Source organism: Salvia miltiorrhiza, unplaced genomic scaffold (genome assembly GCF_028751815.1).
Source record: "Salvia miltiorrhiza cultivar Shanhuang (shh) unplaced genomic scaffold, IMPLAD_Smil_shh fragScaff_scaffold_101, whole genome shotgun sequence".
Lineage (NCBI taxonomy): Eukaryota > Viridiplantae > Streptophyta > Magnoliopsida > Lamiales > Lamiaceae > Salvia > Salvia miltiorrhiza.
The window spans coordinates 307077-321853 of record NW_026651398.1 but is presented as its reverse complement, the minus strand read 5'-3'; the positions used below and the strand labels follow the sequence as shown (position 1 = coordinate 321853).

The following is a 14777-nucleotide window of genomic DNA, read 5'->3' as shown; positions in this document are numbered from 1 at the left end:
CTTTGCAGTCAGTTTAACCTAGGTTTTGGATAAACAAGGTTTGCCTAAGGTCTAAGAGAATATATGTAATCAGCAGTGACTGATTTTTGGCTTTGGGATTCTCTTCTTTGATTCAAACTTTGGAGAGGTTAGGCTCTGAGCTGAGTAATAATTTTGGCAGTGTTTCAGCTTACGTTGTTGAATCGGTGTAGATTGAAGTGATCCTCGAGCACTATTTATAGGAGACGTCTTGAATAGATCCGTTGGCGGATAAGGTCTTCAAGATTTCTTCCGTTAGAGAGTAATTTGAACTTGGACTGATGCTTCAATCTTCGAGGTTCCTTATTTGGTGAGAACGGCTACTTTGAAGAGCAGGAGATGCGACATCTTTGAAAAGGTAATCACAAAAAAAGGAATGACCTCTGCAGAGAAAAGACGATCCTGAGATCTTTGCATTTAATGCGGCTGTACTCCTGGAGTGCGTGGCTTCCTTTGAACGTTGGAGGTTCAGTCCGAGGAAGAATGTTTAACTGATACTTGACTTTAGTATCAGTCCGCTGATTCCACGTTGCTCGCATTAAGTAATCAGTCAAAATTGATTCTTCGACTGATGCTTCAGTCGGCAACTTCAGTCTTCAGTCTTCAAAACAGCAACTAAACTAGAAAAAGAACTCTAATACTTGAGTTCAAGCAGTTCTAGTCTATTACAAAAGAAACCTATTGATTTTGGTATCATCAAAACAAGGATTAAGATATTTCACTAAGTTCCCAACAAATATGTTCTACAAAAAAGAATATGGCAACTCCCAAATATATGTGCTCAATTCTTACTACAAGTATTATTAGTATTATTTTTCAGTCAACTTTTCATATAAGATTTTTTATTTTTATTGTCTGGGAATACTATATTATCGTGAGGTAATTGGAACATGTAAGCATATAAGACATTAATGATTAAATAAAAAATAAGAGTGATTATATTATAAAATTGGAAGGTTATTTATAAACTATATTTTTCCTTTTTATTTCCTTTTTCTTTATCTTCTTCTTATTTTTTTTTTCTTTCTAAAAATTGTGAAATTCAAAAAATTATAAAATATTTAATATACATATTAAATTAATGATCACGATAAAAACTTTAATTTGGTATATTTTATATAATTTAAAATACAAAAAATAAATTTATTTAAATATTAAAATTTAGAAACATTTTCTTTTCTCTCTCACCTTTTTTCGAATAATCTATTTTTCATTTTTTTATTTTTATTTTTATTTTTTTCCTTTAATATCAATCGTTTTTGTGAATTTTTATTTTATTTTTTATTTTTTAAATATTCAGTTCAAATATATTCAGTTAAAATTAATTTTTTATTATATTTATAAATATAATAATTAAATTGGTATCAATTTAATACAAATAAAAAAATATAAAAGTATCAGAATAATTAAGCTAGGGTGAATTTAATTGGTACCAGAATTCTTTAATAGTAGTTTTTATTATTTATTTTTATTTTAATGTTTTATATTTTCATATAAATTTCGTTTATTGAGTTACTTTGCAAATTGAAACTTAAAAAAAATTCTCGTGAATTCCTTGAAAGATGATTTTAATTGTTATTATCTGTGCAGTATGAATAATTATCGAATAATTTTTTATGAAAAACGATACATCAAATTTTGCATCCGATGCACATGCTAGTTTTAAAAAGGCGGCAATGCCAATTCAATTATGCCCTGCTAATTAACAAGTGGGTTAAAGTGGTCCAAACTCCAAAATTTGGATCTAAATTAATGTGTAGTCGATTGTACATGACAAATTAACTCTCGTTCATTAATGCAAAATAAAATAATATTCCTTGGCATACAATTCGGATTTTTATTGCGTTTATAAATAATCGATAGTATATAAGAGCACTTCCAGCAAATCACCTAAATGTATCACTAACTCTAAATTTAAGCTAAAACAATTGAAAATGAGATAAAAAATGCATCCAGCAGATCCCCTAAATTGGATGGGGCCCACAAAAATTTTTACACCTACCATAAATTTATTTTAAGCTTATAATTAGTAGGGCCCACACATAATTATTGTGTTTATGTAGAAAATAGGAGATCTGGTGTACGCATTTATAAAATCGAGATCCTAAAATTAAATAGGAAAGCTTTAGGGAGGAATATAGGAGCATAATTTTGGGATTTCTGCTGGGAGTGCTAATACTCCCTTAATTTCACTTATCTGGAGACTTTTTTTTCTTTTGCGTCCACTTATCTTGAAACATTTTTTTATTTGACAAAAGTTTTATTCTTTATTCATCTTTTCACTTTTTAAAATTGCAACCTCTACATTATCTTTTATTATTAATTTTCTTTGTTTAAGGATTTTCATTTCAATTTAGTTTATTTCTAGTTTTAGTCAAGCTGAATTTAGTCCCTTGAGATCCGAAAGAGATTCTCGTGACCAGGACGAGTAGTCCACTCCCATATTTTTCTTTTTTTAGTTCGTGACACGAGACACAACTACACCAACTCTTTGTGGGATTGACCATAACTTATTACTAGCTCTACGCCTGTTTTGGGCAAGGAGAATTATAAATTTATTTGCACGAAAATTGAAACGATATCTTCATTAACTTTTTAGCTCAGCTTCGTCAGATACGAAGGATAATCTTGTCCTTTCCTAGCCTTATCTGTATCTTTCATAGTTCCATGATAAGCTATTGGAGGGTACGTGGTAAAAATTTGTAACACAAAGAGGAACAGTTATTTAACAACAAGCTTTAGTATATCTCGAGACTCTTAGTTAAATTATACTCCCTCCGTCCATCAAAAAAAGTGCTAAAGTTGGACGACATGAGTTTTAATAAAAATAGTTATTGTATTATGAGTGGAGAAAGGAGTCCACTTAAAAGTAGTATTTATAATGATAATTAAGTGTATTGTGAGTGGAGATTGAAGTCCACCATATGATAGATAGTTTTCAAAAATTGAAAGAGACTAATTTTTGTGGACATCCCCAAATAACAAAACATGACTATCTTTTTGTGGATGGATGGAGTATTGTATACCAAACACCAGATAACCCCAGATATATTTGCTATCTAGGCTACCAAACATGTCCTTAAAGTATTCAAATAAAAAAATGCGTAAACAAGGTTGTGGTACAATGGTTGGAGCATGGCTTTCACTGTCTAGTGATATTGGGTTTGAACCACTGGATGCAATTTTATTGACAGTGCATTTATTTGCACTTTTTTATATATTTTTTGACAATTTTTTCGCTCTTATATATATATAGAGGAGCGTTCCAATGAGACCCCCTATTTTTAGTGAGATCTTAGACACGATCTCGTGCGTTTATTTTATCAATCCTATGGCTGATATTGTACCTAGATGGTGAAATTTTGTATAATGGTTCGAATCCTGGAGGGAGCGAAATATTTAAAATTTCGTTATTCATCAGTATATACTGCATTGTTCATCAGTATATATGTCTTATTCATTGTACTCAATGTCTCACGAAAAATAGGAGGTCTCACTGGAGTGCACCCCTATATATATATATGGCCGCTCCAATGAAACCCCCTAATTTTAGTGAGATCTAGGGCACGATCTGGTGCGTTTATTTTATCGATCCTATGACTGATATTGTATCTAGAGGGAGATTTTTTTTCGCAGGGTTCGAATCGTGGAGGGAGCATAATATTTTAAATTTTGTTATTCATCAGTATATACTGCATTGTTCATCGGTATATATTGTCTTGTTCATCAGTATATATGAATTATTCAATACCAATTTTTTAAATTTTGTTTTTCATCAGTATATACATCTTGTTCGTTAGATATACGTCTTGTTCATCAGTATATATGAGAGGACTAAAATAAGTACACTTCTTAAGATATAAAATAAGAATAATTTTCAGCCCTTAGATCATCAAGATCTAGGGTTGATTCATCATCCTATTGGATGAATTCATGGTCTTGAGTTCAAATCCCAAAGATAGCAAAAATTTATTTTTCGTAATTCATATCTTTATACAACGAATTCATACGTGTTCCACATAAAATTCATACATTTTTTCTAGTTCTTATTTCTTATTTTAAGAGACCCCCTAATTTTAATGAGATATAGGGTACGATCTGATGCGTTTATTTTATCAATTCTATGGCTGATATTATACTTGGAGGAAGATTTTTTTTCGCAAGGTTCGAATTCTGGAGGGAGTAGAATATTTTAAATTTTGTTATTCATCAGTATATACTGCATTGTTCATCAGAATATATTGTCTTATTCATCAGTATATACATCATGTTCGTTAGATATACGTCTTGTTCATTAGTATTATATGTCTTATTCATTGTCCTCATGTTACACGAAAAATAGGGGATCTCACTGGAGCGCGCAGTTCTATAGAAACGTAAATATAGGCAGAGAAAGGAGACGGAATCTCAACTGTTGATCTTATCTCATCTAACGGTCAGTGTTCGTTCGTTCAACGGTCAACGTGAAATTTTGTTGAATATGAACAACCATCGAACCCCCCAGCCCCCAGAAGTTCAACAAATTATTTATACGTTCAACAGTATTAACTGTGGTGTTAATTGTTTCTGATTTTTCTGTATGCTCTGTTTCTGTAGAACGCGACCCTATATATATTATTTACAATTTATTTTTTCACTTTATAAATAAATTATACTTCGTATAATATTAATCAATAAAAATTTTGCGGCCCAGTGAATTAGATGTTGATTTATAAATCTATAGTTACTAGGTTTAATTCCTATTTAATACTCCGTATAATATTAATATGTTTTTATTTATTATCTATTTTTACATGAGACTTTTGTTTGAATGTAAATGATATTTATCACAAAATCAATTAAGATTTTTTTTTAAGTAAATGAGACTTTTCTTGATAATAAATACAATTGTAAGACTTTTTCTAATAGTAAACGTGACGTGACTTTTCATAATAACAAGCATATTAAATTACTTATAAGAAATATGATTTTTTCTAATAGAAAATATGATATTTTGTAATAGTAAATATAGTATTGCTTTTATGAGATAGCTAAATATGACTCTTTGGAATAAAACTTGTGTTCATATCAAGTAACACTTTTGCTCATCGTATATAAAATTTGTCTTATGGAGTAGTAAATATGATTTTTTTTTTCTAATCATAAATAAGACTTTTTTCTGAAAGTTAATAGTATGACTTTTCATAACAACAAGCATATAAAATTAGTTAATAGAAAATATGATTTTTTTTTCTAATAGTAAATATGACTTTTCATAAAATCAAATAGGGATGTCAATCAGGCGAATCCATCGAATTTTGGGCTAGCCCTATCGGGTTATTCGAGAGTGAGCATATCGGGTTGATCAACCCTAACTCGAAACGTTCTGGTTCCGGGCTAGTCCGCCGGGATACTTGGGCTCAAAAATTTATTTAAAATAATTAATTAATATATTATGTTCTTGACAATATTATATTTGTAATAAATAAATACACACATAAATAAGTGATATTTGAACATCGACTTACATAATGACGAATTAATATGCAACTCTTAGAGATATAAGATGCAACATTTTTATTAAATAATTATCATTTTAAAAAAAAAATTACATCTAAATATTCTATGTTATATTCTATGATACGCAAAACCCATAATCCTAAACCTAAATCTTAAATATAATTTACAAATAAAACCTTCAATTTTATTATAACTACAAAATTGTCACTCAATTTTAAAATAATTTGAAATTGATTTCAATTTGAAATCATGGCTTTTTAATATGTTTTATATAGTATAAACGTGGAATAAAATTATTAGAAAAATCAAATTAAAACTGTAAATGATACAAATATAAATTTGGTATTCATTTTAAAACAAATTATATAGTATGTGGCTTGTTGAATGCTAACGTGAATAGGATACAACGACATTTTATTTGTACAAACTGGAAACTACAATTTTTAAGTTAGAGAGACACCCAAATTCAATTGGATCATATTGAATTAACTAAATCAAACGATATATTTTAAAAATGTAAAGGAAAATGTTGAATTATTGATATAATTAATGTATTTTATGAGGTGTAGCGATACTTACTCAAATGTTACCCCAACCTACTCCCTCTCTCTCTGCTCTTCTTAAAGCACAAAAGAGTTATTCAAGTTAATGCCCCATTTAACATCAGCATTTCTTGTGCCAACCAAACTTCTGAAACAATATTGAATTGAACAACATTTATGTGGATGCTCTCCTTTTACTTTTGCTTTCTTTTCCATTTTTAATATGACATCCATTTTTATTTTTTGCAAACTGAGGGGATCCATTTAATGTTGGTTTTTAAGGCAGCTCATCTGCAATTAATTTCTTGTTGCATTTTCCTATGACCATCATAAATTTTACTAATTTTTATCCGCAAAATCCGCATCTACAAGAAAGATACACTATGTATATCTAAAGACTCTACTTAATGAAAATGACTTTGCTTCGATTTTCATCTAAATATGAGTTGTAGTTCTATTTTACTTTGAATATATGCTCTAGTTTGTGCGGAATATTTGGAATATATTGGTTGATTGGAATTCATGTAGAATTTTTAAATATATTTTGAGATAAAAAATATATATATTGGAAAAAAAAAAAAAGAATTCATGACAGTAATACACTTTTTTGCTCTAGCAAAATAATTGGAAAAAAAAGGAAAAAGAAATCCAATATGAAAATTACATTTGGACAAATTTCTATAGGGCTTTTGTATCAACGTTTTGTCTATTGGGCTTTAAGAGCTACGCCAGAATTGTAGGCCCATCAAAATCTCAGCCCACCAAAATCTCTCTGATTCTCAACTTGTGAGGCGTTTTTAGGACTACGGTTGTTGGATGATATTAAGAGGGCGTTTTTTTTTTTTTTTTTTTTTTTTTTTGAGGAAAATTAATGAGCTTATAAGTTGTTTAAGAGCTTATAAGTTGTTTAAAGTGTTTGGTAAAATCAGTTCTTAAATATTTTGACAACTTATAATCTCTTAACAAACTTACATTTTATAAGTTCTTGAAATATCTTATAAGCTCTTTAAAATAAGCTTAGCCAAACACCCTCTAACATGGCATTGTGGGATATGTACCAAGCAGCTAGAGCAACTAAAATTCTTAATTCACCGTTGGAAATGGTTTGTAGTGAGCGGATATGGCGAAAACCGAGGAGGGGAAGATTTCGGGTGGATGTTGATGCAACGTTCAACTCCGAGGCACAAATGTTTGGTGTCGGGATTGCGGTTAGAGGAGAGTTGGGACGGTTGGTGGTGGCGAAAGCGATGAGAATGGTGTCGGCCTCTAATGTATTGATTGCGGAAATTATGGCAGCAGTCATGCGATTGTTCTTTGTATCGACTATCGAGTATCAGATTTCGCCAATTGAGGTGTACACATTCATTTGTCGAGACGAGGAAAATGGCAAGATTAGAAGATGGTGAAGAACTGTTGCCCAATAAGGTACATGAGATTCTGCAAGTTGTTCGTAGACTGCTTCTAGATGTTTTCCATATGTATCGCTCGGCTAACCAAATTGTTCATAGTTTAGCTCATTGTGTCTCCTTTAATTCTCAGTCTGTTTGCTTGACTAAAGGCATCCCGACCTAGTTGGACGAATTTGTAACAGTTGATTTATGATATACTAGTATTTCCACCCTGTGCAATGCACGGAAAACATTTTTATATTCCTAAATTTATATAAAATTGATATCAACTCAATAACATATTTATAAATATAATAAAAATTAACTTTAATCAATTAGATATATTTTATTTGAATGTTGAAAAACAAAAAAAAATCACAATAATAAAAATTGATATTATGTAAAGACAAAAAAATAATTAAAAATAAAAAATAATTAAAAAATATATTTATTCAAAAAAAGATGAGAAAGGAGAGAGATTTTTTAAAAATTTTAATCTTTAAATAAATATAACTTTTATATTTCAAATGAAATATTTACATAAGATATATCAAATTAAAGCTCTTATCATGATCTTTAATTTGATATGCATATTAAATATATTATAATTAAGCGAATTCTATAATTTTAGAAAAAAATAAAACAAAGAAATAAAAAGTTAAAGAAAAAGAAAATAAACCTTTTTATAAATTATAGAATTGTAAATGAACCTTTCGTGAGTTAGTGGCTTAAATACTTTAATTAGATATGAGAGAATGTGAGCGAGAGATAGTGGGGTTGTGAATGGATCATTTAATTCATAACCTTCATATTAAAAATATTTTTAAAATTGCCATTGAAATCAATTTCAAATTGATTTGAAATTAATTTTAAATTGAGAACTCTCTTTTTTAATATAGTATAGTATAGATATGAATAAAACTTCTTCTAGTTCAAAAAAAAAATAACCACCAAACCCCATGTGCCTTTTGATATAAAAAAAGCATACGATTTCAAATATATAATAATAAAAAAAATTACATCCCATCTCTCAAATATATATAAATAAATGTTAATATTACGTAAATAGGTATGAAATATATTCAAAAGTTTTGGCTTCAACAAGGAAGATTGTATTAGATATATGATTGTTATAATTATAATGATCAAATTTAGTTTAACGTGTTCCTACATAAATTCGATTAATTTCAAACATGAATTTTTATTTTTAAAATTCAATAACTTCATTGAAATGAAGCATTTACAGTATAAACAAAACATTAATAAAAATTATATTTTCAGTAATGATACAATTCAAAATTTCCATAATAATATATATCTAAAAAATATAAAAAGAATTCATGTGTATATATAAAGAATATATGCAAATAACACTACATAAATATAAAATACTAAAATTTTCCAATTATGGTTGTACTTTAAAATTTATGTATAATGAAACTTATTTTTCCAATACCACATTTATTTTTTTTCTGATCATCTCATGATTTTTAATAAATTTAGCATTATAAGATTTGTAAAGTAACACTACATATATAAATATAAAATAAAAATTTCCATTGTGATTGTACTTTAAAATTTGTATATAATAATTTTTTTTTAATATCACATTTGTTTTTTTCTGATCATTTGACGATTTTTAATAAATTTAGCAATAGAAGATTTGTAATTACTTTATATGAAATATGAATTATACATAAGTACAATTACAAAAATACTAACAAATTTAAATTATTTATAAATTTAAATTAAAAAAAAAAAAGATGGAGCGTGTGTGCTCGCACATAATACATTGCTCACATAAAAATTACTCATTTAGGAATCCGTCGAAAAATAAATCACCGGTATCGGATATGTAGTGGGACTCGGTTATGAATTTTATTTGTAAGATTATCTCTTACTAATTAGTATTATTAAAAATTTCATGTTTTGTGCGTGAAATCTCACTACTTTCTACTCCACATGTAATGTAACACAACACAACTATTTATCAATTCCAGAATCATCGACAAACCCTCAAAATTTCCGATCCCAATTCCAAATATTCGATCATCAAACCATGCGGGAAGCTCCGGTCCACCCCCCGAAGCAAGTAGCAGCCGCGCCGGAGGAAGATGGAAGCGGGGAGCCCCTCCTCCGCCCCGCCGCCGCCGCCGGCGTCGGCGCGCTCCGGAAGAAGGCGACGGGAGTGAGGTCGTGGCTGCTTCTCGACTCCACGGGCCAGGCCCAGGTGGTGGAGGTCGGGAAACACGCCATCATGCGGCGGACTGGGCTGCCGGCCCGCGATCTCAGGATTCTCGACCCGCTCCTGTCCTATCCCTCCACCGTCCTCGGCCGTGAGCGGGCCATTGTCATCAATCTGGAGCATATTAAGGCAATCATTACGGCCCAAGAGGTTTTCCTGCTCAATTCCAAGGACCCTTCTGTGATTCCCTTTGTTGATGAGCTTCAGAGGAGGATTCTTCGCCATCATCAGGCCGTCAAAGCTCAGGTTTCTCTTCCTTTACTTCGATTGTAGTAGTTATTTACTATCTACTACAATGAATCAATCTCGTGTAGGATGGATTGAACCTTTTTTGCATTGTGTATTAGGATGATTAAGAGTAACTTAGAAATAGCATTCAAATTGTAAATTCAATGAGTTTGTTGTTGATTTTGGCATAACCTGAGTCCTGTGACACAATATCTTTTTGATGCATGTTCCTTTTTTCTTCCTAATTATTTGCAAACATAATTTTTATGGTAATTTGCATATATTGATCGGGAGATTGGTAAAAGCTTGTAAGTTTATATGTTTCTGCAGCAATGATTTTATTTTGTACATCTCAAAAGGTGAATAGTTACGATTTTATCTTGAGTAGTACCCTTAGTTTTCAAATTGGTTTTGCATGATGAGCTATATATCTGCTGAAAATCACTATGTCTAATTTTCAAGATATCATATTCCATGACGTCCAATTATTCTTCGGTGCTCTATGAAAGTATATTTTTGGACAGTACGTACTTTGTGCTTATTCCACATCTAAGCTTCACATGTCTGAATGAGGCGTGGTAATGGTGGTTAAGGAAGCTGGGGATGGCGAGAATGCAAACTGGACAAACTTGTATGATATGGAAGGGCCTCAGTCAATGCCCGTAAGTCCTCCGGATAGCTCCAAAAACTTTCCTAATAAAGAAGAGGGAGAAAATGCAGATGGGAAAGAACAATCCGTGGAGAATCGAGATGGTCCGAAGCTGCTCCCTTTCGAATTTGTTGCATTAGAGGCATGCCTTGAGGCTGCTTGCAGTTGCTTGGACAGTGAGGTTTGAAAACTCTAATGCTAGTTTTTCTGTTCTCAAAATCGAATATCTCATCATCGTTAGTTCTGCAGTTCACTCATTTTTCTTTCTTTCTCCGATCTCAAGCTAGGCAAGGACACTGGAGCAAGAAGCTCATCCAGCATTAGATAAACTAACTTCAAAAATTAGTACTCTCAATTTGGAACGCGTCAGACAAATTAAAAGTCGCCTGGTTGCTATAACTGGTCGTGTTCAAAAGGTTTGAGTGGGTAATTTTGTGTTATCCTTTTCTGTTATGTGCTTTTTGTCAGACTCTTAGGATGAAGTTTTCATGAACTTCTGTTTGTGAAAGTCTTGAAATTGGAGATACATTTTTAATTAATTATATGTTTCAAAATTCTTTTTAGTTGTCCCAGGTCATAGGTTGGTTCTTGTTCCGTTTTATATTATGTGAGCTTTGACAAACTTTAAGTTAAACACTAGAGAAGCATACATATTTTTGAATCTAAGACTCAACTATACAAGGAAGCAGCAGATATGGCTGCTTTTATCTTGATAAAGATGATAAGAATTATCTCTTTGCTCTATGTTTCCTGCCATTGTGAGATTGTCACTCACAATATCATATTATTGGTAGAATATCTAGTGACAGTTGGGATCTGAAAATATCTGTTCTTTTTTACCTTGCACTATCTGTTTTTTTTCTTTTAGTTACTGTCTTAACTTTAAAATGTGCTTATCTTGCCTCAATAGGTCAACATAAATGACCGAACAACTAAGAGTTTTCTAGAAAACCAAAGTTTTTGAAGTACTATGACTCATATAATCATGGTTCCTTATTGTTAGGTATTCCTATATAAAATAGTAGCTAAGTGTACACGGTTGCATTGTGATATTTCTCTTCCATGTAGTCATTCTGACATGGTTTATCAGGTGAGGGATGAGCTAGAGCATTTGCTGGACGATGATGATGATATGGCGGAGATGTATTTAACAGAGAAGCTAGAAGAACAGCTTGAGTCTTCTTCTGTTTCTATGGTGGACGAGCAAGATGATTTGGATGAGGCTGACTTGGATGACAGGCATGTGACACCTATGTCTTACTATAAATACTTCAATATTTCATGGACATTCAGTTACAACATTATTAGCGTGCTATTTCAGGACACCCGCTGAAATATTGGAGGGCACTGAGAGTGCTTATGCTGATCGTCGGAACATTAACAGTGAGGAGGCATTGTTTGGTGGCCCTAACGCCCCAAGCAGACGCAGTCATGGAACCCATACTAGTACGCATAGTGCCATAAGCAAGCACCTTGATGTGGAAGAGCTAGAAATGCTCTTGGAAGCATATTTCGTTCAGATAGATGGTACACTTAACAAGTTATCCACTGTATGTAACTCATCTCTCTACTTGGCATTCAAACTCCTGTTTCATTTTCATGCGCAGAATATTATTTCTCCTTTGGTTTCTTGGTAAAATCAAATTCCTATTGTTCCGTAGATGGTGCCCATGTTGGTGGTATAACAATGTCTATATAAGGAGTATCCGACGTGATACATGATGTACCTACTATCCTTTTCATTGTATTCTTCTAAGAGTCTGGTTGATGTTTTATGTCCTGTTAAAACCTATTCAAACATTGCGCTGGGTTCTTTAGACATATATTTCCTGCCTTTCCTTTGTGTTAAGGTCAAATACATAGGTTCATCTCTATCAGAATCGGACTCTGTTTCTTTGTTTTGCATGCAGAAAAAGAAGTTGGTTGATAGCACCGGCCACTTCAGTTTTTTATTAATTGGAATTAGTTATTAGTTCAATTAGGTTTTGTTTGAGTCAAGCCCGTTGGGCTTTAGTCATTAGGGTTTCATATCTCTTTTCTTATTTAAAGAAGTTGAGGCAGTGGAAGTCAGTCGTCTAGGATTTTGGATTTGTTGGGACAGTTAATTCCGTAGGGCCTCTTTGAGGATTCCTGTTCAGTTCATATTTATTAAGTTTTCCAGCAATAAATCACCTTTACTCTATCATTGGTAGTGTTTAATTGTAAGTACATATTATCTTTTAGGCTGTAGGTTCCAGTACGAGTACTGCATGAGTCCATTACATAGAACATAACCTTATTTGAACAATGGCTTTTACGGAGTATGTTTTTCAGGAATTTTGGTCTGTTTTCTTTTATATATTTTGTTCTGTGACTGATATTTTTATACTCAAGAGTTCGGCAAAGTGATTAAAATGTTCTACTCGGAAACCTTGCTCTTTTTCTTGAAAGATTAATTTTTTGATTCCACAACGTCTGGAATCATGTTTGAGTCCCTTGTGTTGTGGATACGATACTAAGTGGAAACCGAATTAAACAAACGTAAATATGGTTCTTGGGTAGGAATAACTTTGATCTATATTCCATATTTGTGTTTGTTTAATCTAGTTTCCATTTAGTATCGTTTCTGGAGTTTGTTCTACAACACATTTTCATTCATCAATCTTGGTTGCATAGCTGTCTTGAGTTTCTAATATAAGTGCATGGAGGAACATTATTGTGATTTCAGATTGAGACGCAGAAAGTGATAGTAAACCCCATTGGCATTTCTTGTTTGCTTCTTGGAAATGACCTAGTAAGTTACTGATTTTCTGCCCTTGTGATTGTGTGTGAAGCTGAGGGAGTACGTCGATGATACAGAAGATTACATCAATATTATGCTTGATGACAAGCAAAACCATCTTCTTCAAATGGGGGTTATGTTAACAACAGCAACCCTTGTGGTGAGTGCCTTTGTGGTGGTTGCTGGAATTTTCGGTATGAACATCAGAATCGAGCTTTTCGATGACCAAGTACATGGGATGATGAGATTTCTGTGGACTGTCGGAGGTGGCTCAGCCGGCACTCTCTTCCTGTACGTGATTGCCATCGCGTGGTGCAAACACAGACGGCTGCTGGAGTGACTCGCTCGAGGTTGGTTAGCCTAATTTGTATGATATCTTTTGCTTCACCTGCTCAAACGCAGAGATATATATTGCAATGTTTTGATATTGTGTTTCTGTGTATTTTCTGAGGCTGACTAAGGTTTTATATTGATGGATAACTGTGTTGCGAATTAATTTAGTTGTGAGCATATTTCTATCACAAGTGACTTTCTCAAAACATGTTCTTGAGATGAATTAATAGGAGTAATAATATATATATTTAAATAGATAATACCCAGTTTCAGATTAGCGGTACTAATTGTGGGTTTTTTTTAATCATAGTTGTTTAAATTCTTATTTTCCGAAAGTGTTTGGAATCATTTTCAAAGAACAGTGAACAAGAGCATCTTATTCTATATTTTATTATTCATTACTCCCTACATATTCTGTCTGTTTGTAATTTTTTTTTTTGAATTACCGTCTGTTTGTAATTTATTTGATGTTGTATGTAGAATGGAGTACCAAAATTGTCCTCATAAATTGTACTAGTAAATTTATTAACTCTCATCATTCGTTTCAAATCCCATTTCATCATTAATTAAGATTAATTTTGATATATAGTATATATATATATATATATATATATATATTATTATTATTATTATTCTGTGTACAAAAGCACGGAACAGCATGGAATAAGAATAGAAGGGAGTACTAACTATTGAGATAAAATCAAGATTATTCAATCATAACACCAAATCTCCTACTTGATGAAACGAGCCCTTATGAAGAATGAGTTTGAATTCTACTGATATTTTTTTGATTGAGTCAAGATTTGTTAAATACTCCCTCCGTCCCATTAATAAAGACATAGATCTTTTGGGCACGGAGATTAAGACGAGGTAGTTTAAGGAATAAAGTGTTGTGGTGTGTATTTGATTAGGGACTTAACTCTCAACTCTCTCTCTCTCATTTCTCGGACTACCACTGCCCACCACCACCACCACCGCCGCCGCCGCCGCCGACCACCCCCACCACCACCGATTCCCTATGCTATGCTGCCGAAAATGGAGCCCAGAAAATCATTGTATGAAATGAGGGAGAAAATACTATGAATTCCCTATGCTATGCTGCCGATCTTAGAGA

The 14777-nt window shown here is 32.0% G+C and overlaps 1 protein-coding gene across 1 annotated transcript; it reads left to right on the top strand.

Annotated features, from left to right (window-relative positions):
- The first annotated feature begins 9260 nt into the window (after positions 1-9260).
- LOC131002295 (magnesium transporter MRS2-3-like) lies at positions 9261-13923 on the top strand. The gene is made up of 6 exons (XM_057928795.1): positions 9261-9938; positions 10514-10750; positions 10857-10985; positions 11660-11808; positions 11891-12119; positions 13383-13923. Exons 1-6 carry the CDS (start codon positions 9507-9509, stop codon positions 13668-13670), a joined length of 1464 nt encoding a protein of 487 aa, XP_057784778.1. The 5' UTR covers positions 9261-9506; the 3' UTR covers positions 13671-13923.
- The last annotated feature ends 854 nt before the right edge of the window (positions 13924-14777 follow it).